We start from the raw sequence: 19666 nt of genomic DNA, 5'->3' as shown, positions 1-19666 counted from the left end.
GTGGGTAATCCGAGCTGGCGACGCCACAGAGACTGGGAATGAGAAGGCTCTTCAGCTGGTGAGAAAAGAGTTCCTGAAATAAAAGAAAACAACAGGTAAGCACAGAAAACTGAAGTACGGAGGGAGAGTACAGGTAAGCCTGATATGATGTGATGAACTAACATTGAATTGGCAGGAATCCAGTGGTGCTTAACACTAAAAGTCTGGAATGGAAACACTTTTACTGGTTAGTTACAGACAGACTGCAATGCGTGGTTCTTTATTCCTGCAGTAAGGGAAAGGTTTCTCTTTGTAGTTCATACATTTCTTGCATTAGTGATTGTTTGGAGTTCATGGCCCAGTGTGAGGAGGCTCCTTCATTTGTGGTTCATTTAAACTTTGTCATTTTTGTGCATAAGCCAAATGAGAAGAGCAGCCTCTGAAGCCACAGCAGAGAGATGCTCTAGGACAGGGCTATTCAATTAGCGGCCCGGGGGCCACATCCGGCCCGCGAACCCCCTTTGACTGGCCCACCCCCTGACTGACCCAACGTAATCTGCAAAAACGCATTTAAATCATATTTGCTGTGACAGTTATAAAAATTCCCGCCCTTCCTCTTGTACTTGAACGCACCACTAGCAACGCCAGCCCAGAATACTCTCTCCAAGTGCGACAACCGCCAGAATATATCACTGACAGGTCAAAAACGTAAAAATGACAATGAGGTGCCGTTTACACGAGACCGTGTTCACTTTGAAACGGCGTCGTTTTGATGCGTTTCGGCCTTCTGTTTACACGACAACGGGGTGAAAACGATGTGTTTCAGAAACGGGGTCCAGAGTGGAGCGTTTCAGAAACGCACCCACTTGCGTTCTCGTGTAAATACTTGAAACCGGGGTGATTTGAAAACGCTCGACTCGCACATGCGCACTATGGTTGCGACGGCCACAGTTTTTCGCTCACGCGCAAATTGATAAACAGTACTCGCGGATTCACGAGTGCTTCTTATGCTTTTCTTGTGTTTTTACCGTTTTGTAATTCAGCGTTGTGTGCAGCAGCGATCCAACCTCATCGTCAGTCCACAGAAAACCTCTCACATTGGCCGTTTTGCAAGTAATGAACAATTTGCCGCACTATCTACTGTCACTCCACGCATGCGCGTCTTGCATAAACAAACTTTGCAAAGAGAAAACCAACGCCAACTTGTGGCCTGGCATGGGAACTACATCGTTTTCATCGTTTCCATCGTTTCACATGTCCTCGTGTAAACGCGGACCGTTTCTGAAACGCCATCGTGTAAACGAAAGGCTGAAACGCATCAAAACGACACCGTTTCCAGTGAAAACGGCTTCGTGTAAACGGCACCATTTTAACCCTGCTTGGACTGATAAATGTGTTTATTTTACCCCAAAGACTGAACTCTAAGACTGAACTCATTAAGTCAGCATTACTTTGAATATGCAGAAGAAGCTTTAATTTTACAGTTATTAAGTGTTCACTTGGTGCAATTTCTTTTGTTGAAATATTTAATGCACTGCATCAGCTGGTCTTTCTAGTTCAACCAATGGACTTTTGCAAATACGTCTAAAATGTTATAGAAGACTTTACTGTTGCAAAAAGTTGTTATTACTTTTTTTTTTTATTAAACATATGTGTGTTGAATCGATGCCTTGTTAAAAATATTCTGGTCAAGGTTTGGACCAAATGTTAAAATTTGCAATGCACTTGAATTATTTTGCTCATCAATAAATGATGCAGTATAAAGCCTTTATTGTGAATTCCTTTATTTATTTTTATGACTTAGTTCAGGTGTTAGCATATTTAGAGTTAAATCTCAAGAAATAATATAAGTAGGGGTCTTCGGCCCAGTGGCATCTCAAAATTTTCAAATCTGGCCCAGAAGAAAAAGTAATTGAATAGGCCTGCTGTAGGATGATGTTTGTTTGCAAAAAGTGAGTTTCCTGTTTGTTTTTTTGTGATGGTCAAAGGATGGAGAGTGAATGAATGTCTGAAATGATGAACAGCTATAATGAAGTTTGTTGCTTTTAAGGGATGGATTTCAGTACAAAGAATTTTTATCTGCACTGTTTGTTTAATCTGTCTCATTTTAACTGCACGCTGCATTTGACTTTGATTGAGGACTGTTTGCACACACACTGTTTTACAGAGTTTGAATCCTTCATGCTGCTCTTACATTGTTTAAGTGAACAAGATCTCTGCAGTCAAGATTTGCTCTGTTAGGTTCGATTTCCTCTGCAATTGAAAAATTGTAAACCCTGAAGTCAACATTCATTGTTTCTAATCGAAGAGTTGTTGTTATTGATGCAACAACGAAGATAAAGACACTAAACTAACCCAAAATGACAAAAAGTTAAAGCAAACACAGAAAAATGAATTCAGATTACTGCAAACGAGCCCTGCTGCACAGCTGAGCTTTGATCTGTGTAACTGGAAATGGTGAGGCCAAAGACAGGAAGTGGAAGAATTTGCCATCAAAATAAAAGCAAGTATGGGAACGACAGAAAAATTCCATCAAACAAATGTAGACGAGTGAATTGGCAGAATTAACAACCTGCAAGAGTTGGTTTCTGATAATTTCACATTCTCGTGCCCCACAAAAAGTTTTAAATGTGTCCTTAATTTTATAAACCTTAATTACTGTAGCTGCTACATTGTCTCTCGACTCCAGTATGGGTTTAAATGATCACAAACTAACACACAGCAATGATTCCGATGAAGCTTTATCCCTGATAGCTCTGAACTGTGGAATTGAAAAAAAAAAGGGGAAGGGGGGGGGGGGGGATTTTCTCACACCGTATTTTATTTTGACACTTGTGGCCGGAAGTGCTGTCATGTGTGATCTGCTTGTTTGTAGTCGCTGAAGACAGCGCCAACCTTTTCAAGCTAACAAACACTGCCTCACTTTCACACACTACTTACTGGTAGGTTGGGCTTAATGCTAATAACAACAATACAGAGTTAGAATAGAAATGGAACGCTAGCAGCGGGGAGCCGACTGGTCATTAGCTAAGTTAGCTTTCCTGTGTTTTTGTGTCGTTCTGTCGTTGTGTTTTGCTTAGGTTTGCTTTTCGTTAGTTATTAAGCATGCAAACCTAAGCAGTTTAAGTCATTTTAAAGTGACTAAACACGCACAGCGCATTAGAGTTACGAGGAGCTGCCATTCAACCTAAAACTGAATCATTCTAATGTTAATTGCTAAGCTAATGTACCTGGAGCGTGACGCTGGTTGCCTGACAACGGTCTGTTAAAGAGAGACAGTCAACTTGCAGTTCATGTCAGTGACTGGCGGGATGTGCTGAACCCTATTAAATACACAGATTTATCATTTGTTCTCACTGCAGTGGTTGTGACTATAAGCGGGATGTGACTGTTTGTGCTTCCAGCCCGGTTGTGTAACCGTGCCGGATGGAAATGGACGATGAGCTGGAGAATTTCATCAGAGAACGCAAGGCAAGAGTGGCAGCGGATAAAGCCTGTCTACAACAAGACCCCCCATACATGGAAATGAAGGTGCGTTAAAAATAGATATTTTTCACTGCAGCCATTCACATGTTGGGAATTAAAGGGAGGTTGGTACCTTTGGATGCTAGGTTTTTATTTTCAGTTGGCTGCTATGGAACTATATTTTTTTTCTTTTCTTTAAAAAAAAAAAAAAAAAAAAAAACTTCTTCATGTCTTCAGTTCTAAGTATCAAAACTCAGTGCCGCTTGTGCGAAGGTATCTCAGTCATTGAGCTGAAAGCCAAGTTCTTCTAGAAGCAAGTCTCACAGACTGCTTTGCTGACGTTGACTCCCAAATAAGGTTAAAACAAGTTAAACTTTTGCCGCTGTTACACAATTCTCCCCTGGAATTTCTGCTAAGGATTCTTTCAGAGCCAGGTTTCTACGGTGGCCCTGAGAGGTCAAATGCACTGCAACATAAAAAAGCACCAGCAAATATAAAAATGCTGCAAAAGCACACAAAACACAACGGAAGTCCCGTTTAAGTTGCAGTGCGTTGGATCTCCGCATGTTTCTCTCTCATGCCTCTGCTTAAAGTTTTAAAACTGTAACTAAGAAGTAATATGGCTCTTATTGTATCTGTGTTTCATCGCATTATCTTCCTTTCCCTTTGACTGACAGGCAAAGCCCGACAGAGGCTTTGGGTATACTGTTAAGGAGAACATCCCGCCTAAGTCTAAAGCAGAGGGAAAAGGTACAGGTCGTGGCCACATTTCTTCGTATATTTTAAATGAAATATTATTAAAAAAAATAGTAAGTCTGTAATAAATCTTAACAGCGTCTCTTGTCACATGAGAATTGTTTCTTGTGATATGTTTCTTGACAGCAGCAGTTGTAATGTGAAGGCATGACACTGTTTACCTTCTGTCTATTAAATATTGATGGGTGTGTTTTGTCAGAGGAGAGCTGCAGTATAGGTCTGCCCCTTGGTGTGGAGTATGAGAGGAAGAAACAGAGGCTGCAGCAGGAGCTCCGTATGGACTACAGGCGCTACATGGCTCAGGTGACTGTCACAGACTTCCCTGTTTACTTTTCTGTGTGTGACTGTAGCAGGTGATGCTCGGCTCTGTATCAATCAAATATGCTTTTTTGTAGTTGTATACTGAGCTATAATCTAGATATCACTTGTCTCGGGTCCGCACGTTGACGATAATAAAAACAAAAGAAAAACCATCGTTCCATCACCGGCTCTAAGTAATTCAGCATTTCTTTACTGAATATACTCTCTCTGGCTAACAGTGCTTGCACCATTTCAAACACACAACTACGGGATCATGTGTAGCTGCTAAATATTCCATAATCTGCTCAGGTGTCCACAGCAACTCGGACAATCTGGAATTAAATGTGAGGCATTGGTCTGTGTCTTTGGCCGACTTTTCCCATGCTGTGTCTCAAATATGATGAAGTTGTGTTTACCAGGTGTTTTACTTTATAGGTCATACCAGTTACTTGAACCAGATGAATAAAACATGGTCTATAATAAGAAATAAAGAAACCCAGCAAAACCTCTGTTTGACCTGTTTGCATTGCTAATTCTGTGTTAACACTGTAACACAGCAGTGCGTTTACAGGAATGAAATGTGACACACTAAACTTCAGCATTGCTGCATCCCGTGCGTATGTGTACATCTGAGGACCCAGCTCTAGAATCAAAGGAAGTTTTTAGCTCTTAGATTACAGCTATAGTCTGCTCATTAGGCTTACACCAGTTTTTCTTCAGTCTCTGTTTCATCTGCTTTTACATTTTATTTTACAGAAAAACTACTTTGAACCTGTGGCTCTGGAACCTTTACTGCAGCGTGATGACATGACGCCTGTCAGGGTAATTGTCTTAATGTCATGAATTTAGTTTGTCTGAAGATTAGATGTTTGGCTGAACTGGATGACTGTGCTTCTCCTTTTTTTAATAACACAAAGTGAATACACTTCCTCATTATTATGGGACAGCTGCCACAGTGGATGGCAGAGCAGTCCTCCTTAAAAGCACTTAATCATTCTTCCATTTTGGCTAAAACACTTGTGTTTACCAAACACTCCAACTACACACAGTTAAGACGCACTGTGATAGAGACCAACTTTTTTCATCAGCGATTCCCAATCTCAGCAGCTGTTAGTGCAACAGTTACTTCTGCTGTTGCCAGAAGTCACATAAGGCGTTGCCGCACATGAACTCCAGACACTGCGGGGAGAATCATGTTGCGATACTGTTGAAGTTGTTCTTTTATACATGTAGCACACAGCAGTACATCATCTGCTTACTGGCACTATTCTGATATTGATACAATCAGATATCACACAGGCTTTGTGCTCGGGAGCTGACTTTTGAGCAAACTGAGTTGGACATTTGCAATCTTGTGTGCAACTCTGTTGGGCCAATTTTGAGAACGGTTCAGGGCTGCTGTGTATGTGTGAAAATGGCTACAGGGAGAAGGTGGAGCAGCTCAACTAACAGTGAAAAAGATGTGCGTTTGATGAAAAGACTCTGAGACGGCTGAACTCCCATTTGAATGCCAGCGAAGGCTAAAGTTAAAACCTCTTGAATAAGTAGGCAAGTTGAAATGGTTAGTGAAAGGCAAAAGGTGAAAAAGCTAAAAGGAAGTGATAATGAGCTAAAAGATTTAGCTTAAAGCAATATAAATGGCTGACATAAAGCTAAACTGCCACAGCAGTAAAGGCAGTAAATAGTTTATTAAAAAGTTTTAAATGGTTGAAACAGAACTTGTCACTCCAAGTGGTACTCGCACAAATGCAAAAAGTGATGGCTTGACAGTCCAGTAACGCACTTTAATAATGAGAAAAGGTAACATCTGAAATCAGATTTAATCTGACATGGCTCTTTATGCTATCCCTGACAGCAAAGGCAGAGACTCCTTTTGTTTGTTTATTTATTTATTTGCATTGGTGATGTTGTCACGCTGTTTTATTTCTTCAGTATTCCCTCTTATGATCATGTGTCCTCTAGCAAGACCTGGTTGAAGACCAGACAGGTGCTGTGTCCAAACAGAAGGATGCAGCCACTCTAACAACGGGCAGTAGGCGGTTGCACAGGCTGCTGCGCTTAGGTGAGGACGAAGAGGGGCAGTCGTCAGTACTCGCCAGGCATCGAGACAGGCTGGGGTGGCTGGTGGGCCAGGAGTCAGAGGAGGAGGATGGTAAAGATGAACTGGAGTTGATAGAAGACACAAGTCGCAGACGTATGGCAGTTAACACCAATTCTGAAAAGAGACTATTTACAAAGACCGATGGCAGGTAGATGGGAGAGAGGGGATCTTTTGGACTGTTGCATTATGTGTGTATGATAAAAGTGTTATTAAAGATACTAAGCTCTTGTTTGTCTCTCATTTTATTTGTGTGTTTAGGGAAGATTCAGCTGGTGTTGCCAGAGAAGGAAGGACATCCCGAGTACGAAGCAAAACTGAAGATGCCGAGTTTGCCACTGGTCTTTTAATAGGTAAAAAAGACTTCCTGCGTTTTACAAGTGAGCAGTTTAAAATGAGAAAACATTAGTGATCCCCATACAGAAAAATGGGTGAACATACAGTTGCTGTAAAAAGATGAAACAATAAAATCAAAGACATTGTCAGATAAATGACATTGATAATAATTACTGTCTGGAAATCTTTGTAAAATGTCTTTTGAAAGTTTTACTACCTATGAGCCCTTTAAATATTAAATGAAAATGAGCTGTTTAGTTAAGGTTTCATCTGTTTAAAAAAACCCCGCATCTTTGACCAGCTCTGACACTGTAAGGGAAATGACTTTCTTTTTAACGCCTGTCTCATGTTTTCAGGAGCAGGTGATACACGTGAGGCTCTGCAGAGGAGGAAGGAGCGCTACAGACAGGAGCTGCAAGAGCAGATGGCTGAACAGTACCGCAACAAGAAGAGGTGCATCTCTATTTATGGTGCTCAGTAGAACGCCTAAATATTTCACCACATTAGGCATTTAAGTTAAGACGTGCAGTGACTGCAACAAGATAGATAAACTTGACAATTCTTTGTATATCCTTGTTTTCAGGGAAAAAGATTTAGAGTTGAAAGTAGCAGCAACGGGAATAAATGACCCTGAGAAACAGGTCAGCTTGCATCTCTTAACCAACCCTCCTTTAGTCTGAGAATGTTTACACTATACAATATATTAATCTTTATTGGTGTTTTCTTGATCTATAATCCAGCCGGACCGAATCAGGCAGTTTGGACTGAGCAGAAGAAAAGGTTCCCAGGTTTCAGAGCCTTTTCCAACAGGTGATAGAAGTGCTCTGCCTCATATTGAGAACATTGGTGCTAGAGAAAGGGAAATGCCTCCTCCTGAGCAGGCTCATGTGGCCTTCCAGTCCCCTCTGCTGGAGTACAGCTCTGCCCTGGGCTTGGGTGGAGGTGGTTTGTCTCCCAGCAGCCAGCCTGCCATCCCCTCCTTCCCTGTGACTTCCATGGACGTCCTTAGGTATTTTTGTAAAACGTTACATCACTCGTAATCCAAAAGATTTCAGAATGCAGCACCTAAGTTTAAGACAAGATGTGAGCACTTGAGCAGCTCCATATCAGTTGACAGTGCGGCCAGTGAAGTCTGCATTATTTTCATAAAGAAGTCAATTCATAATAGCAAGTGTCAAACAGTGCTTTCAATGTGAAGAAGCCTCAGCAGGGCATGTTGAGTTTGCATTAACTGAATGCAGCAGCATAAACAGAGTATAATGGCCCATGTCAGTGTGATCAGAAACAGTAACGACTGATAAAACACACTTTTTTTTTTTTTTTTTGGGTGAATCCATTATGTTTCCAGCAGGAATGTCAGACTCTGTGATGAGCAGTGAAATCTAGCTTATAGAGAGACTAGATTGGAATTCTTTTGACTGATTTAATATGTATTTAGCTACAAATCCACCTTTTAAAATGATTTCTCCCTAGATATGCTCCATTTCCTCCGCGCCCTCCTCCTTCAGTAAGTGACGCATACAGAAGCCCATACGTTGAGCCACATCACTACTACGGCACCAGAAATATGCTTGGTCCAAACATGGCCTACTGTGAGTACTGGTCTTTCTCAAATGGGAGTAACAACACTTTCTGGCCCACATTACAGCGCTCGACCAAAGTGTAATTGGTAAATCAGTCAGATATTCTCCTTTTATATGTAAATATTTTTTACCCCTCAGCCTAAAAAAAGCTGATGGGGTGTTGTTGTCACCCGGGCGGGCGGGCGGGCAGGCAGCTTTCAACTTTGTGAATGTGATAACTCGAGAACAATGTGACCTAGGATGTTGAAATTCACACCATAGATGCATCTGCTTAAAATCTCGGACCAGTTTGGATCTCAGTGACCTTGACTACAAAGTAAAGGTCAGAGGTCAAGTTTTCTGAAAATCGTGTGAACCTGATAACTGGAGAAAAATGTCACCTAGGAGTTTCAAATTGCTGCCATAGATGCATTTGCTTGGATGACTTAATTTTTACCGTAATAATGCCAATCACGGAAAGTGACGGTATTCTCAGTGGTTTATATTTGTTATGATTTTACCATTTCTTATTCCTGGTTCTTGCTGAGCCTTTTGCTTTTGAAATGATATGGTGAATAAAGTCACTGAGGCTCACATGCACCCCGATAAGATCTGCCGACACCTGGTAATTAAGTGTTCAAGAACTTGTGCTTCCAGGGGATTCGTACCACCTAAAGATTCTGCTGCCAGGAGGCTGAGGGGGAGCACTGGTGGATGACAGTAGCTTTAATTTTTTTTTCAGATGGTCATATGCCTGTTTCTGGTACTGGTCTTCCACTGCCCTACTGGAATGTACCACCTGGGGCAGCTATGCCCAGCCAGTTTGGGACCCACAGCCCTCACAGCCAGCACAGTGGAAGCAGCTTTCCTGAGCCTCCAGTGCAGTAAATATCTACACTGTAGTTTTAATACTTTGGCATACAAAAGCAAGGTTACAGTTATTAGAAGCTAAGGTGGCAGTAATTATATATGTTATATTGGGATGGAGACAATTATATTGGTGACTCCCACTCAGGCCAAGTAAGCTAATTTCTATGAAACAATTGGTTTGTGGATGTATGACATGTTAGCAAAAATAAAAGGCAGACTTGGTTCACTTGTAATCTGTCATAAGGACATGGCATTAATTCCAGTGTGAGTTTGTTGTAAGACATTTTGTCAACATCAAGCAAAAGTGATCTCAGCAGTGTTATTCGGCAACAGGTCTAACAGGCCGAGCAGTGAGACAGCTACTGGGGCATCACAGCCCCAGCTTTTCCCTTCAGAGAAATCCAGATCAGCAGGGGAAAGGAATTTGAGCTACAGAGAGGCTCTGAAAGAACAGGTAGGTTCAACTTATTTTTCAGTTTACATTTGTTAAAGTGTCTTTTTTTTTTTGTTTCTTTTTGTGCTGCCCATAGGAATTGTAATTTTTCTTTTAAACCTAGAAGTCACCACCCTGTCCTGGTGGTGATGGTGGTGATGATGATGATGATAATGTTTGTAAATAACAATTACGTGAAACGATTTACCAGTTGGTGCTTGTAGTTCAGTCAGTCTAATAATGACAGGGTTAAAGTATTAGCACAGAAGAACATTGATGGATGTGGATTTAATTTAAATGCATTAAAGCAGGAAAAAAGGGGGCGAGTGCCTTTAAATCAGTAGAGATGAACCGTTAACTTTTTCAGAGAATACTACAGTTTATTTCCGATTCAGTGTTGTTGGCATTTGAAGGTGATACAAACATGGGCAACACAGAGATTTTTGGTCAGTGATTTATGTGGTCGTGCTGCTGGAATCCTGTATGAACAGTGCCACTTTGGCTTGGATGTTATTTGGCTGGAAACGGTGTTGCTAGAAAGTTGGAGGTAACTGAAGTTTCACTGCATGCTAGTCTGTGATATGTTGGCAGGAAGCTTCCGGGAGTGGAAACAGCGATCTTTACAACAAGGTAAAATAGATGTAGTTGAGACTAAACGGCTCCCTGTAAGTTAATTTGAATCATAAGGGGCTTGTTAATGTATTAGTTGAGTTGGCTGTAGAAGTATTCCTGAGATCCTCTGCTGTTCAGTTACTTTATAACCAGATTCCACCTAAATCCCACCCTGATCCTTTTTATTTTCCCACTGAATAAGCTAGTGAAAATCCTCATCCCCTCTCCTTAGCATGCATTTTGTTTTGCTGGGCTTTTCTCTAGCATATGTGATCACTGCAGACTCCCTAAAATCTTGTGCTTTGGTTCCTTGTCACGCTAATGCAGTAGAAACTTCATTCTTCAGTTTTTCCCAAGTTTTTTGGGTTGATAAGTTGCAGCCCATGTTTGAAAACTCGAGATAAATTGAGCTGAAATCTAAAAGCTGGAACACATGAAATCAGCATTAAATATTATTTTGCTACATGGTTTTACTTTATTTAATATTTCTAAATTTATATAATAAGCATCTTGACACATTTAATGAGAAAATGAAGGCTTACGGTCTTCATTGTTTGGCCATATAACTGTGGGGAAAAAACGTTTCACAGTGTCTTGAGAACACAGTTGTTGATCACTGACATTTGATGTTAAAGAAACTGAGAAATCCTGTTTGTTAGATCCAGGAGAAAGAGGCGCAGAGGCGTCGGGAGAGGGAGGAGAACGAGTGCTATGAGGCTCAGCTGGAGGCTGACATGATAAACCACCAGCCCTGGGGAAGGGGTGGGGGAGGAGCTCCGCTGAGGGACAGCACTGGAAACCTCATTGGTATTGTCCTACTGTGTACTGTCTTTTTATAGTTAACAGTATGTTGAAAATTCAGATGAGATGTTCTAACTTACCCTCCTGACCCTCCAGCTGACCTCAATAAGATGCACAAGCTGAATGAGGAGGCTTGCAGCAACCCGGAGCAGCGGCAGAGGAGAGCCACGGCTGCCATTGCAGCCTGCCGGACAGAGCACCTGGACCGAAACGAGAGGGTTTCTGGTAGTGCAGTTTCCATACCACTAGTAACTGGATCATTGACAACATCCTTTTTTATGTATAATATATATTTTTTTCATATTTCCTTGTTTTGTAGGTTTTAACCATGTGCACACCCCGCAGTTTGCCAGAGGCAAAGTTTTTGCCAACCAGCCCACGGAGAGACAGCTCCAGGAGCAGGAGAAGTACAAAGCTTTCCTCAAACAGCAGGTACCAGTCTAAACAGCTGGTGGTATTTTTTTTACTGGCGGTGTTTTTTTGGCAGGCTGTTTTGTCGAAAATCACTTCCTTTCGAAGCTGGCTGACTTTTGGACAGCGCGTTCTTTAGTTTTTTGTTTTTTTTTTATCAGCCTCCATTTGTCTGCAGATTGAGGAGAGCAGATTGAGGAGGGCAGAGGAGAAGGAACGCCTCAAACTGGAGGAGGAGAAAGAGGAGAAGAGGCTGGCAGAGCAGAGGGCTCGCATCCAGAGGGAGTACGAGAAGGAGCAAGAGAGGAAGAAACAAAAGGAAATGGAAGTGAGAAGCTAAAATCTGTGATAGCGAGGTTTCGCCTCTGCCTTAATTAGTTTTGAGTACTTTGGCAGGTGTTTTTATGTCTGTCTGATTGATCTTTTCTGTGCGAGTAAATCAAAGCTGTGCAAGGTACAGTTATGAAACTGTACAGATGTGTAGTTGAATTTAGAATCAAAGATGGGTCTGAACCTTTAAGAGTGAATGCTCATACAGTAGTGACTGCACATAGGTTAGACTATAAGCATGTTACTGGGGGTTGCGGGTGTTGTTATGAGACATGGTAAGCCCTAAATCTTTAATCTTTTGCTATTTGTCGCTCAGGAAAAGGCCAACAAAGAGGCGCTGGCTGAAAAGAAGAAGAAGGAAGCTGAGAGGAAGGAGAAGGAAGCAGAGGCAAAGGAAGCAGAGGAGAAGGTTAATGCAGAACTGAGGAGGCAGTATGAGCGAGAGAGGCAGGCACGGGTAGAAGAGGTTAGTTCAGAGACGTGCAGCAAACACTATCACACTGTTTAAAAAAAAAATCATTAAATTTTAATCTCTATCATTTGACTTGATGTATACACAATAATCCAAATAAGTCGTAGTGTAGCACGTGGTGTTTCCAGTGGGAGCATCAGTTCATTACTCATCTAAGTGACTTCTTCAGTCTCAGCTGACTGCAGGTTTCTCCAGCCTTTTAAACGATACATTTGAATAATGACTGAAAGTAGCACCGTTGCCTAACAGGGAGCCACAAGCTCAGTTTCATGATCGTTAATATGCAAATTGTGACAACCACTAATCAATCGCCATGAGTGCTATTCACAGAGAGTTGGGGAATGGTTGCAATCACAGCATTGTGAGATGGTGAACGATGTACTCTTAGTCCCCCTCACTAGTTCAGTGATGGTCATTCCCTTTTCAAATAAGAGGCCTCCTTCTGGGACTCTGTCTTCTGACTTATGAAATTATTCTGTTTTGTTATCCATTCACATGCACTTAATGTGAAACAATTACAGATAATTTGGAGGCTGTCACTTGAATTATTCAAAGAATCCCTTCAGTGCTTTGATGCAGATACCGAAACACTGCCACATTTTGCTTTATCCGTTCACACACCAGTGGAACTGAGCTATCGTGCAAGGTGCCGGTGTGACCATTAGTTGGTGTTCAGTGTTTTGTTCAAGGACACTTTCACAGATGGACGAGCCTCCCAACCCTGTGGTTAGTGGACCACCTACCTCCTGAGCGGCAGCTGCCTCTTTAAAGCCCCCCCCCCCCCTTTGATTAGCTTTCAAGAAGAAAATGTGTTTGGGGAAAAATGGCCATCACTGATTCCACCCACACAGAACTCTCACTCTCTCAGTTCAGTTCAGTGGGGCTTTATTGGCATGATGGGTTCTGAAAAAGATATTGTTGAAGCATCAAAATACAGTGTATAATAGAACAATATAAAAACAATGATAGAAAAAAACAACAGAAAAAGAACATTTCAACTCATTTCAATGTGTTCAATAGTAATTATGCATCATATGTCTGTGTGGGCTCTTAAATCAGTTTTTTTCTTAGTTCAAGATGGCAAGCCACTGATGCTATACCCTTCTTGGCAGTCTGGCATAACATCCAAATAGTCTGGGCAAAAACTAGCAAAAAAAAAAAAAAAGAGATTATCTTTTATTAAATGGAGTATTTTAAAGTGTTATGTAGTAAATTACAGGCTGTGTGTCTTCAGGTCAACAGGGTACCCTCACCTCCAATCCCCACTCTGCAGAAGAAATGTGACCAGTATACCCCTAGACCTCCCACTGGTGACAGCCAGCTCTCTACAGTCCCATTATCTGTGAGTCTCTCACACACACACACACACACACACACACACACACACACACACACACACACACACACACACACTCACTCACTCTAACGCTCCTTCCGTCTGTGCATGTCTCTTATGCATCTTTTGAGAGGTACTAGAGAATGCCAGTGCTCACTGCCAACTGCAACAACTCTTTTCAACAAGTCTTGTGTGTGTTTAAGAAAAAAAAAATTTTTATTTTTAAGGAGCGGTCTTTGTCTGGTCTGCAGTCCCCTCCCGTCCCTGCTTGTAGGAACCAGCTGCAGGCTGCAGGTACTGTGTGAGAGCAAACATCGAAGCAAACTGATCATATCTGCAGATCCTTTGTGTTAGGGCAGGGATCTTCAAATCCAGGCCTCGAGGGCCAGTGTCCTGCAACTTTTAGATGTGTCTCTGCTTCAACACACCGGAGTCAAATATAGAAGTCATTAGCAGGACTGGAGAACTTTACTGCATACTGAGGAGGTAATCCAGCCATTTGATTCAGGTGTGTTGGATCAGGGACACATCTAAAACCTGCAGGACACCGGACCTCGAGGCCTGGAGTTGAGAATCCCTGTGTTAGGGTCTTTCCCATAAACAGTGTTGAAATTTTGATCCCTCCTGCGTGAAACATTGACTGCTTTGTTTTTCCTTTAATGTTTTGTAGTGGGTGAAGGTTAGTACTGAGAACAATAGTGATATTGAAAACACTATCAGTTATAGACTGTGTGTGTGTGTGTGTGTGTGTGTGTGTGTTTAGGAGGCCCTGATTATTGGTTCAGTGATCTGTCAGGACTGCGTCAGCAGCTTCTCAATGAAAAAAAACAGCTGGAGGAGGGAGATAGGCAGCATTTAGACTCTCGTCTGAGTAGCAGGTAAGACACTGATGCATCACTCATACTGTAACCTTCAGCATTCATATGTATCTATCTGCATTTACCTGACTACATATTGGATTTAGCTGTACATCAGTTAATGCACATTGCATGCTTAGACATTTCAAGTCTTCTCTACTTGCCAGGGGATATGTGGAAATATTGTTGTGTAGCAAAACTAATAAGGACGATATGGGGGGAAATCTATCTCATATGAAGTCAGAATGAACTCTGAACAGTGTGTCAAGACCACACACAGACTGGCTATTAAGCAGGCAAACAAAGCAGCTACAATATTTAAAAGTAATAAATAAATAGATAATTAAAGAGACAGTGGACAAGTTATTAGATAACTGCCCAAAATGTTCAGAGCTGAAGTGAAACTGCGTGTTAAGAACAGTGAAAAATGTCCAATTGCAGTCACTGTGTGCTTTTCATACTGTCTTTGATTATTTTTATTATTATTATTATTATTATTTTTTTTGGTTCTTCCTCCATTTGTGGTGATCTCTGTTATTACTCCCTTTCTTGTTCTGGCCCATTTTTCAGCCAATCATTTGACCTATGCACAGTGTCATCCACGTTGAGCTATGTGTTGTTGAATTTTTTCTTTTTGGCCTGCCCAGGTTGTATTACCCCTCTGTGTGGGCAAAAACCTACGCAAACGGACACAAATGCAGTACCATAAAACCCACATATCTGCTGGAATGAGGCTACATCATAGACAAACGTCTTAATCCTGGTTTCAAATGAATATTGCGTGATCTGCTCCACAGTCAGAGCTTCCTGTCACCCCATAGATTCAACAAGGTGCTGGAAAGGTTCCTCAGAACTTTTGGCCCGTATCAGTCTGATAGAATCACACAGTTGCTGCAGATTTGTTGGCTGCTTGTCTACCACATCCCAAATACTCTGAAATACTCCAAACAGTCTGTCTGTTACCAGCAACCATGCCACATTTAAAGTCACTCAAAATCACCTTTCTTCCTCATTCTGATGCTCAGCTTGAACTTCAGCTGGTCATCTTGACCATGTCTGCATGCCTTTAACGCACTGAGTTGCTGCCATATGATTGGCTGATTAGGCATTTGCATTAAACAACCATGTGAACAGGTGCACCTCATCAAGTGTCCTATGATTGTATCGCTCAACTAACTCGTATAGTCTGTTTTTGTATGTTTAAAATGAATCACCTGTCTCTCCTCCACTCTTCACTGTGCTCTCTCCACACACATCAGTTTTTTTTACTAACAAAAACACCTGGTGGGGGGTAGATGGCAGACGAGATAAACGAGCATCTGTGCAAGTGCAGTCACATTAAGCTCTAATTTAAAAATCAAACCAGCAGTCAGAAATGACCTCAGTCTGCTTTCTCTCATTCGGTCTCGATGGGTCAGTGCTGCTACTCTGCACACACGTTCATTTCAAAGTGCGAACATAAACGTCCAGACACGTTTGTGTTGCAAGGGTCGGTTATATGTGGAGATGCAACATGAAAGTACAACGAGACAAACTATGAATTCCTGAATAATAATAATTTCATGTATCAGCAGAAATGAGCTAAAATCTCCTTGATTGACAAGCCATTGCTGATTGCTTTGTCTGTTATTGATCCTCAACATTGCCTATCAGCACAGCCCTAGCTCAGATAAAATATGAAACACAGTGTCAGAACACATCTATACTAAGGAGTTGTGACACGTTGAAAGTTAAAAAAGTGTGTATGGAAACGGAAACTGAATTTGTGTGTTTGCCTCTGTGTGCACAGGTGTTCCAATTTGTCCAGAAATCGTGAGCGTCCAGTGGTGGATGTGTTTGATTTGGCCAGGCGGAATCTCCAGGCTCCAGTTCGAAGGGCTAACTCCAGAAATACAGAGCCACAAAACTTGCTGCGAATTCACGACTCCCTTCACCCCAAATACAGAGGTAATACACTGACCTTAAAGTGTTGATTGTACTTCATCGCAAGCCAGCATTTATTTACCATGGTTGGTTTATATGTACCTCTAATGTGGAAGATGGAGAATTTAGGCTGGGCTCCAGCAATGATCCTAAACTAGAGGAAGTGGGTGTGACCAGCAGAAGGAGGCGGGACTACAGGGATTATCGCCAGTTAAGCAGCCAGAGGTCTACAGTCCAGGATGGTCAGACTACACTTTAGTTTTTTCCCCCATTTTTATTACTTTTCAACAGCAGTCACAGCTCAAGAAGCAATTTCATGGGAAAGTGTCATCCATTTTTATAATAAAGAATATCCTACTTGTGTTGCAGATTATTTGGACCTGTCCCCACCACAGCAAAAAGATCTTCTGGTGAGAAATAATGTTTGAGCTGCACAAAAATCCTTTGATATGTACTATATCCACCAACTTGTAGTTATTAGGGATGAACTGTGAAAAGAGTTGTGTGTATTTCAGAGGAGCGAGACCAGGGGATCTGCAAGAGGTTCTCTGTTGGAGTCAGAGAGCGCTTTCATTGGTAAGACACGCTGAAATGAAAGCAGTTTTACTGCCGGTGAAATCCGCGTTCTTCTTTTGAATCACGGAGCTGCAGGCGTTTCACTGTGACTTCACAAGACCCGAGTCTTCATGCCAGACAACCATCCCAAACTCTAGGAGCTGTTACAACACTGACACTGTTTGTTCTGTGGATCACAAACATAATTTACTTCATGTTGTTTGTGCTTCATATTTAAGTGGTGTTCAGCTCATGCAGGAGAGATGTGACACGCAGTTTGACATTTAACTTTTAAAGTGATTGAGAAAGTGGACGTTCTCGTTCTGTAAACAGAGCTTAGTCATTTGTCCGATGACGCTGAGGTGGTGATGGTCTGGAGGTGTGCTTATATTTTATTTAAAATGTGTGCGTCAGTTGAGATGGAAAACATCCTGCAACTATATACTGTAAAATAATGAAACCTTGACTCTTAAAATATGGAGGATCAACATGATATTTTTAATGTTGAGGATTATGGTGAGGATGTTCAAAATGACCATTGGAACCATGTGAAAAGCTATGGTGACACTTGCTTTTGGTTTTGTGTGTGTGTGTGTGTGTGTGTGTGTGTGTGTGTGTGTGTGTGTGTGTGTGTGTGTGTGTGTGTGTGTGTGTGTGTGTGCGTGCGTGCGTGTGCGTGCGTGTGTATGGCATGTTTAGATCTCCTAGGCGATGGCTCATCAGTGCCGTACACTGCAGAACCTGAGAAGACTCGTCAGCTGTCAGCCAGGGAGAGGAGGAGGCTTTCCAAACACTCCCGGCTCCCACAGGTATTCTTCTTAAACAGTCCCGTGTCCTGGACAAACAGGAAGCTTATTTGCATAATTTTTAACTTTTTTTTTTTTTTTTCTCCCCTTTTTTCCAGGAACGAGCTGCTTCTAGCCAGCCTATTGGTCACGCAGCTAACAGGCAGCGGCGAGATGTAGAGCTTGGCGGAGAGTGGGGAAACGGGAACAGGACGGGTCATCTAAAGGCTCTCAGTTGTCGTGGCAACACAGCTGGTACAGCTTCCCATATTTACTTCTGATTTGTCATCTTTTGTGTAATTAAATCTTTTCTTTTTTGGATAAAAGCGAAGACATTTCTCAAGGATGAAGCTCGGTGTCCTTCTATCTGATTGATATCTGATTAACATTCTACATTAGAGGTTTTAATGGGTTTGAAAATTGATCGATTCATTAAATACAGCAGCCATTCATGTAAACCTGCAAACTGCTGAACATTGTTCTCCCAGACATGTTTTCCTTTCCTTTAAATGTATGAGTAAATATTGTTCATATGCTAAATGGTGCAGGTTTTGTAGTAGCTCATGCACTAAGAGTGGAGCAGAAACCCCACCTTGTTAATTGCACAGTAATTGTGTATGTTTTCCATTTGCCTTTTTTCTTCAGGACCACTGGATCTGTCTGACGACGACTCCTCCCCTCCACAGTTTTCTCCTCACGATCTTAATCATCAGGGCTCTGTAGAAACCGTCAGCACTGATCGTTGGATGCGGCCGGGAACATCGGACACACTGAAAAGTTTGGGCCGTCTTTTGAGAAGGGAGCAGCCTGCAACGTAGGACCTTGTCCCCCCCCCCCCCCCCCCGAGCTTTGGAGGTTCCTTCTGATTTTGACTACATGCCTCAATCCAAACTAGCTCTCACTGAATTGTGAGATCACAGTTGTCTTTAATTTATTGCATTTGTAAAAGATGAATGTAAATTACTGTCAGGAAAATGATTTTTTTAAAAACTCATTGTTTACGTAAAAACCTCAGTATTTTAATCCTTAGTGAGAGCCTTTGTGTTGTTATATTATTATTTTATTGACTAAAGCTTTAAATAAATTATATTTTAGTTTTACGTACTGTCACGATTTGCTTCCTTTGACAAGACATCACAGCCTAAGCAGCCTGTCTTCCTCTTTTTATTAATTTATTATTAATTCACTGTTGCATGTAAATGTAAACATGAGTTACTGTGTGTATATATACAGTACCAGTCAAAAGTTTGGACACTCACCCATTCATTTTGGACTTGTACTGAATATATGTCTTAGTAATATGGACATATGAGTATTCTAAATCCAAGCCCCATAAAGTGGCTTTAAGTCTGAAATAGTTATTTTTCCTCTAAAGTGAGACGCTGCCTGTTGACCTCTCAGGACCTCAAAGCAATCATGGAGTTGCTGACGGCTGGAAAGCAGTCGGGTTTAATGTTTCCCTACAGCAGCTTTGAAACAAGCCTCTGAGCTGCATGTGCCATTCCAGCACTGCAACTTAAATGTAACCGTTCACCAAAGTAAGATAGTCGACAGTAACTAATTTAGCATGCAGATGTTGGCATTAAAGCTCAAAAGTTCAGAGGTGCTAACGTGGCCGTAGATTCTGTACATTATTTGCAGCTTCCGGTGACGTAAAAAGCAACAGTTCGCTTCTCCCATTGAAGTGTTTTCACGTCTCCAAGCTGTTACATTATTCACCATCTGTGGAGCAGCTCCAGGATTTGTCTCTAAATTACAACCTGAGCAGTGTTTGCCGTCTTCTGT

The 19666-nt window shown here is 41.7% G+C and overlaps 1 protein-coding gene across 5 annotated transcripts; it reads left to right on the top strand.

Annotated features, from left to right (window-relative positions):
* The first annotated feature begins 2793 nt into the window (after window positions 1-2793).
* On the top strand, window positions 2794-18981 carry LOC115786438 (centrosome and spindle pole-associated protein 1-like). Of its 5 annotated transcripts, none has more exons than XM_030738577.1 (29): window positions 2794-2921; window positions 3384-3510; window positions 4122-4194; window positions 4400-4503; window positions 5257-5322; window positions 6463-6749; window positions 6860-6951; window positions 7291-7387; window positions 7518-7575; window positions 7675-7943; window positions 8408-8526; window positions 9239-9380; window positions 9700-9820; window positions 10391-10429; window positions 11071-11218; window positions 11309-11437; window positions 11532-11644; window positions 11802-11951; window positions 12270-12419; window positions 13660-13767; window positions 13989-14055; window positions 14525-14639; window positions 16408-16565; window positions 16658-16783; window positions 16911-16951; window positions 17057-17117; window positions 17796-17905; window positions 18001-18136; window positions 18527-18981. In XM_030738577.1, exons 2-29 carry the CDS (start codon window positions 3406-3408, stop codon window positions 18697-18699), a joined length of 3357 nt encoding a protein of 1118 aa, XP_030594437.1. In that variant the 5' UTR covers window positions 2794-2921; window positions 3384-3405; the 3' UTR covers window positions 18700-18981. The 5 variants fall into 5 exon arrangements, with proteins under 5 accessions (XP_030594437.1, XP_030594438.1, XP_030594439.1 ...); XM_030738578.1 differs by having other exon boundaries at window positions 2820-2921; window positions 3342-3510; XM_030738579.1 differs by lacking the exon at window positions 2794-2921 and adding an exon at window positions 2946-3274.
* The last annotated feature ends 685 nt before the right edge of the window (window positions 18982-19666 follow it).

The sequence above is a fragment of the Archocentrus centrarchus genome, chromosome 10 (assembly GCF_007364275.1).
Source record: "Archocentrus centrarchus isolate MPI-CPG fArcCen1 chromosome 10, fArcCen1, whole genome shotgun sequence".
NCBI classification, from domain to species: Eukaryota; Metazoa; Chordata; class Actinopteri; order Cichliformes; family Cichlidae; genus Archocentrus; species Archocentrus centrarchus.
The sequence above is the reverse complement of the archived record's forward strand: the minus strand, read 5'-3'. Positions and strand labels throughout refer to the sequence as shown.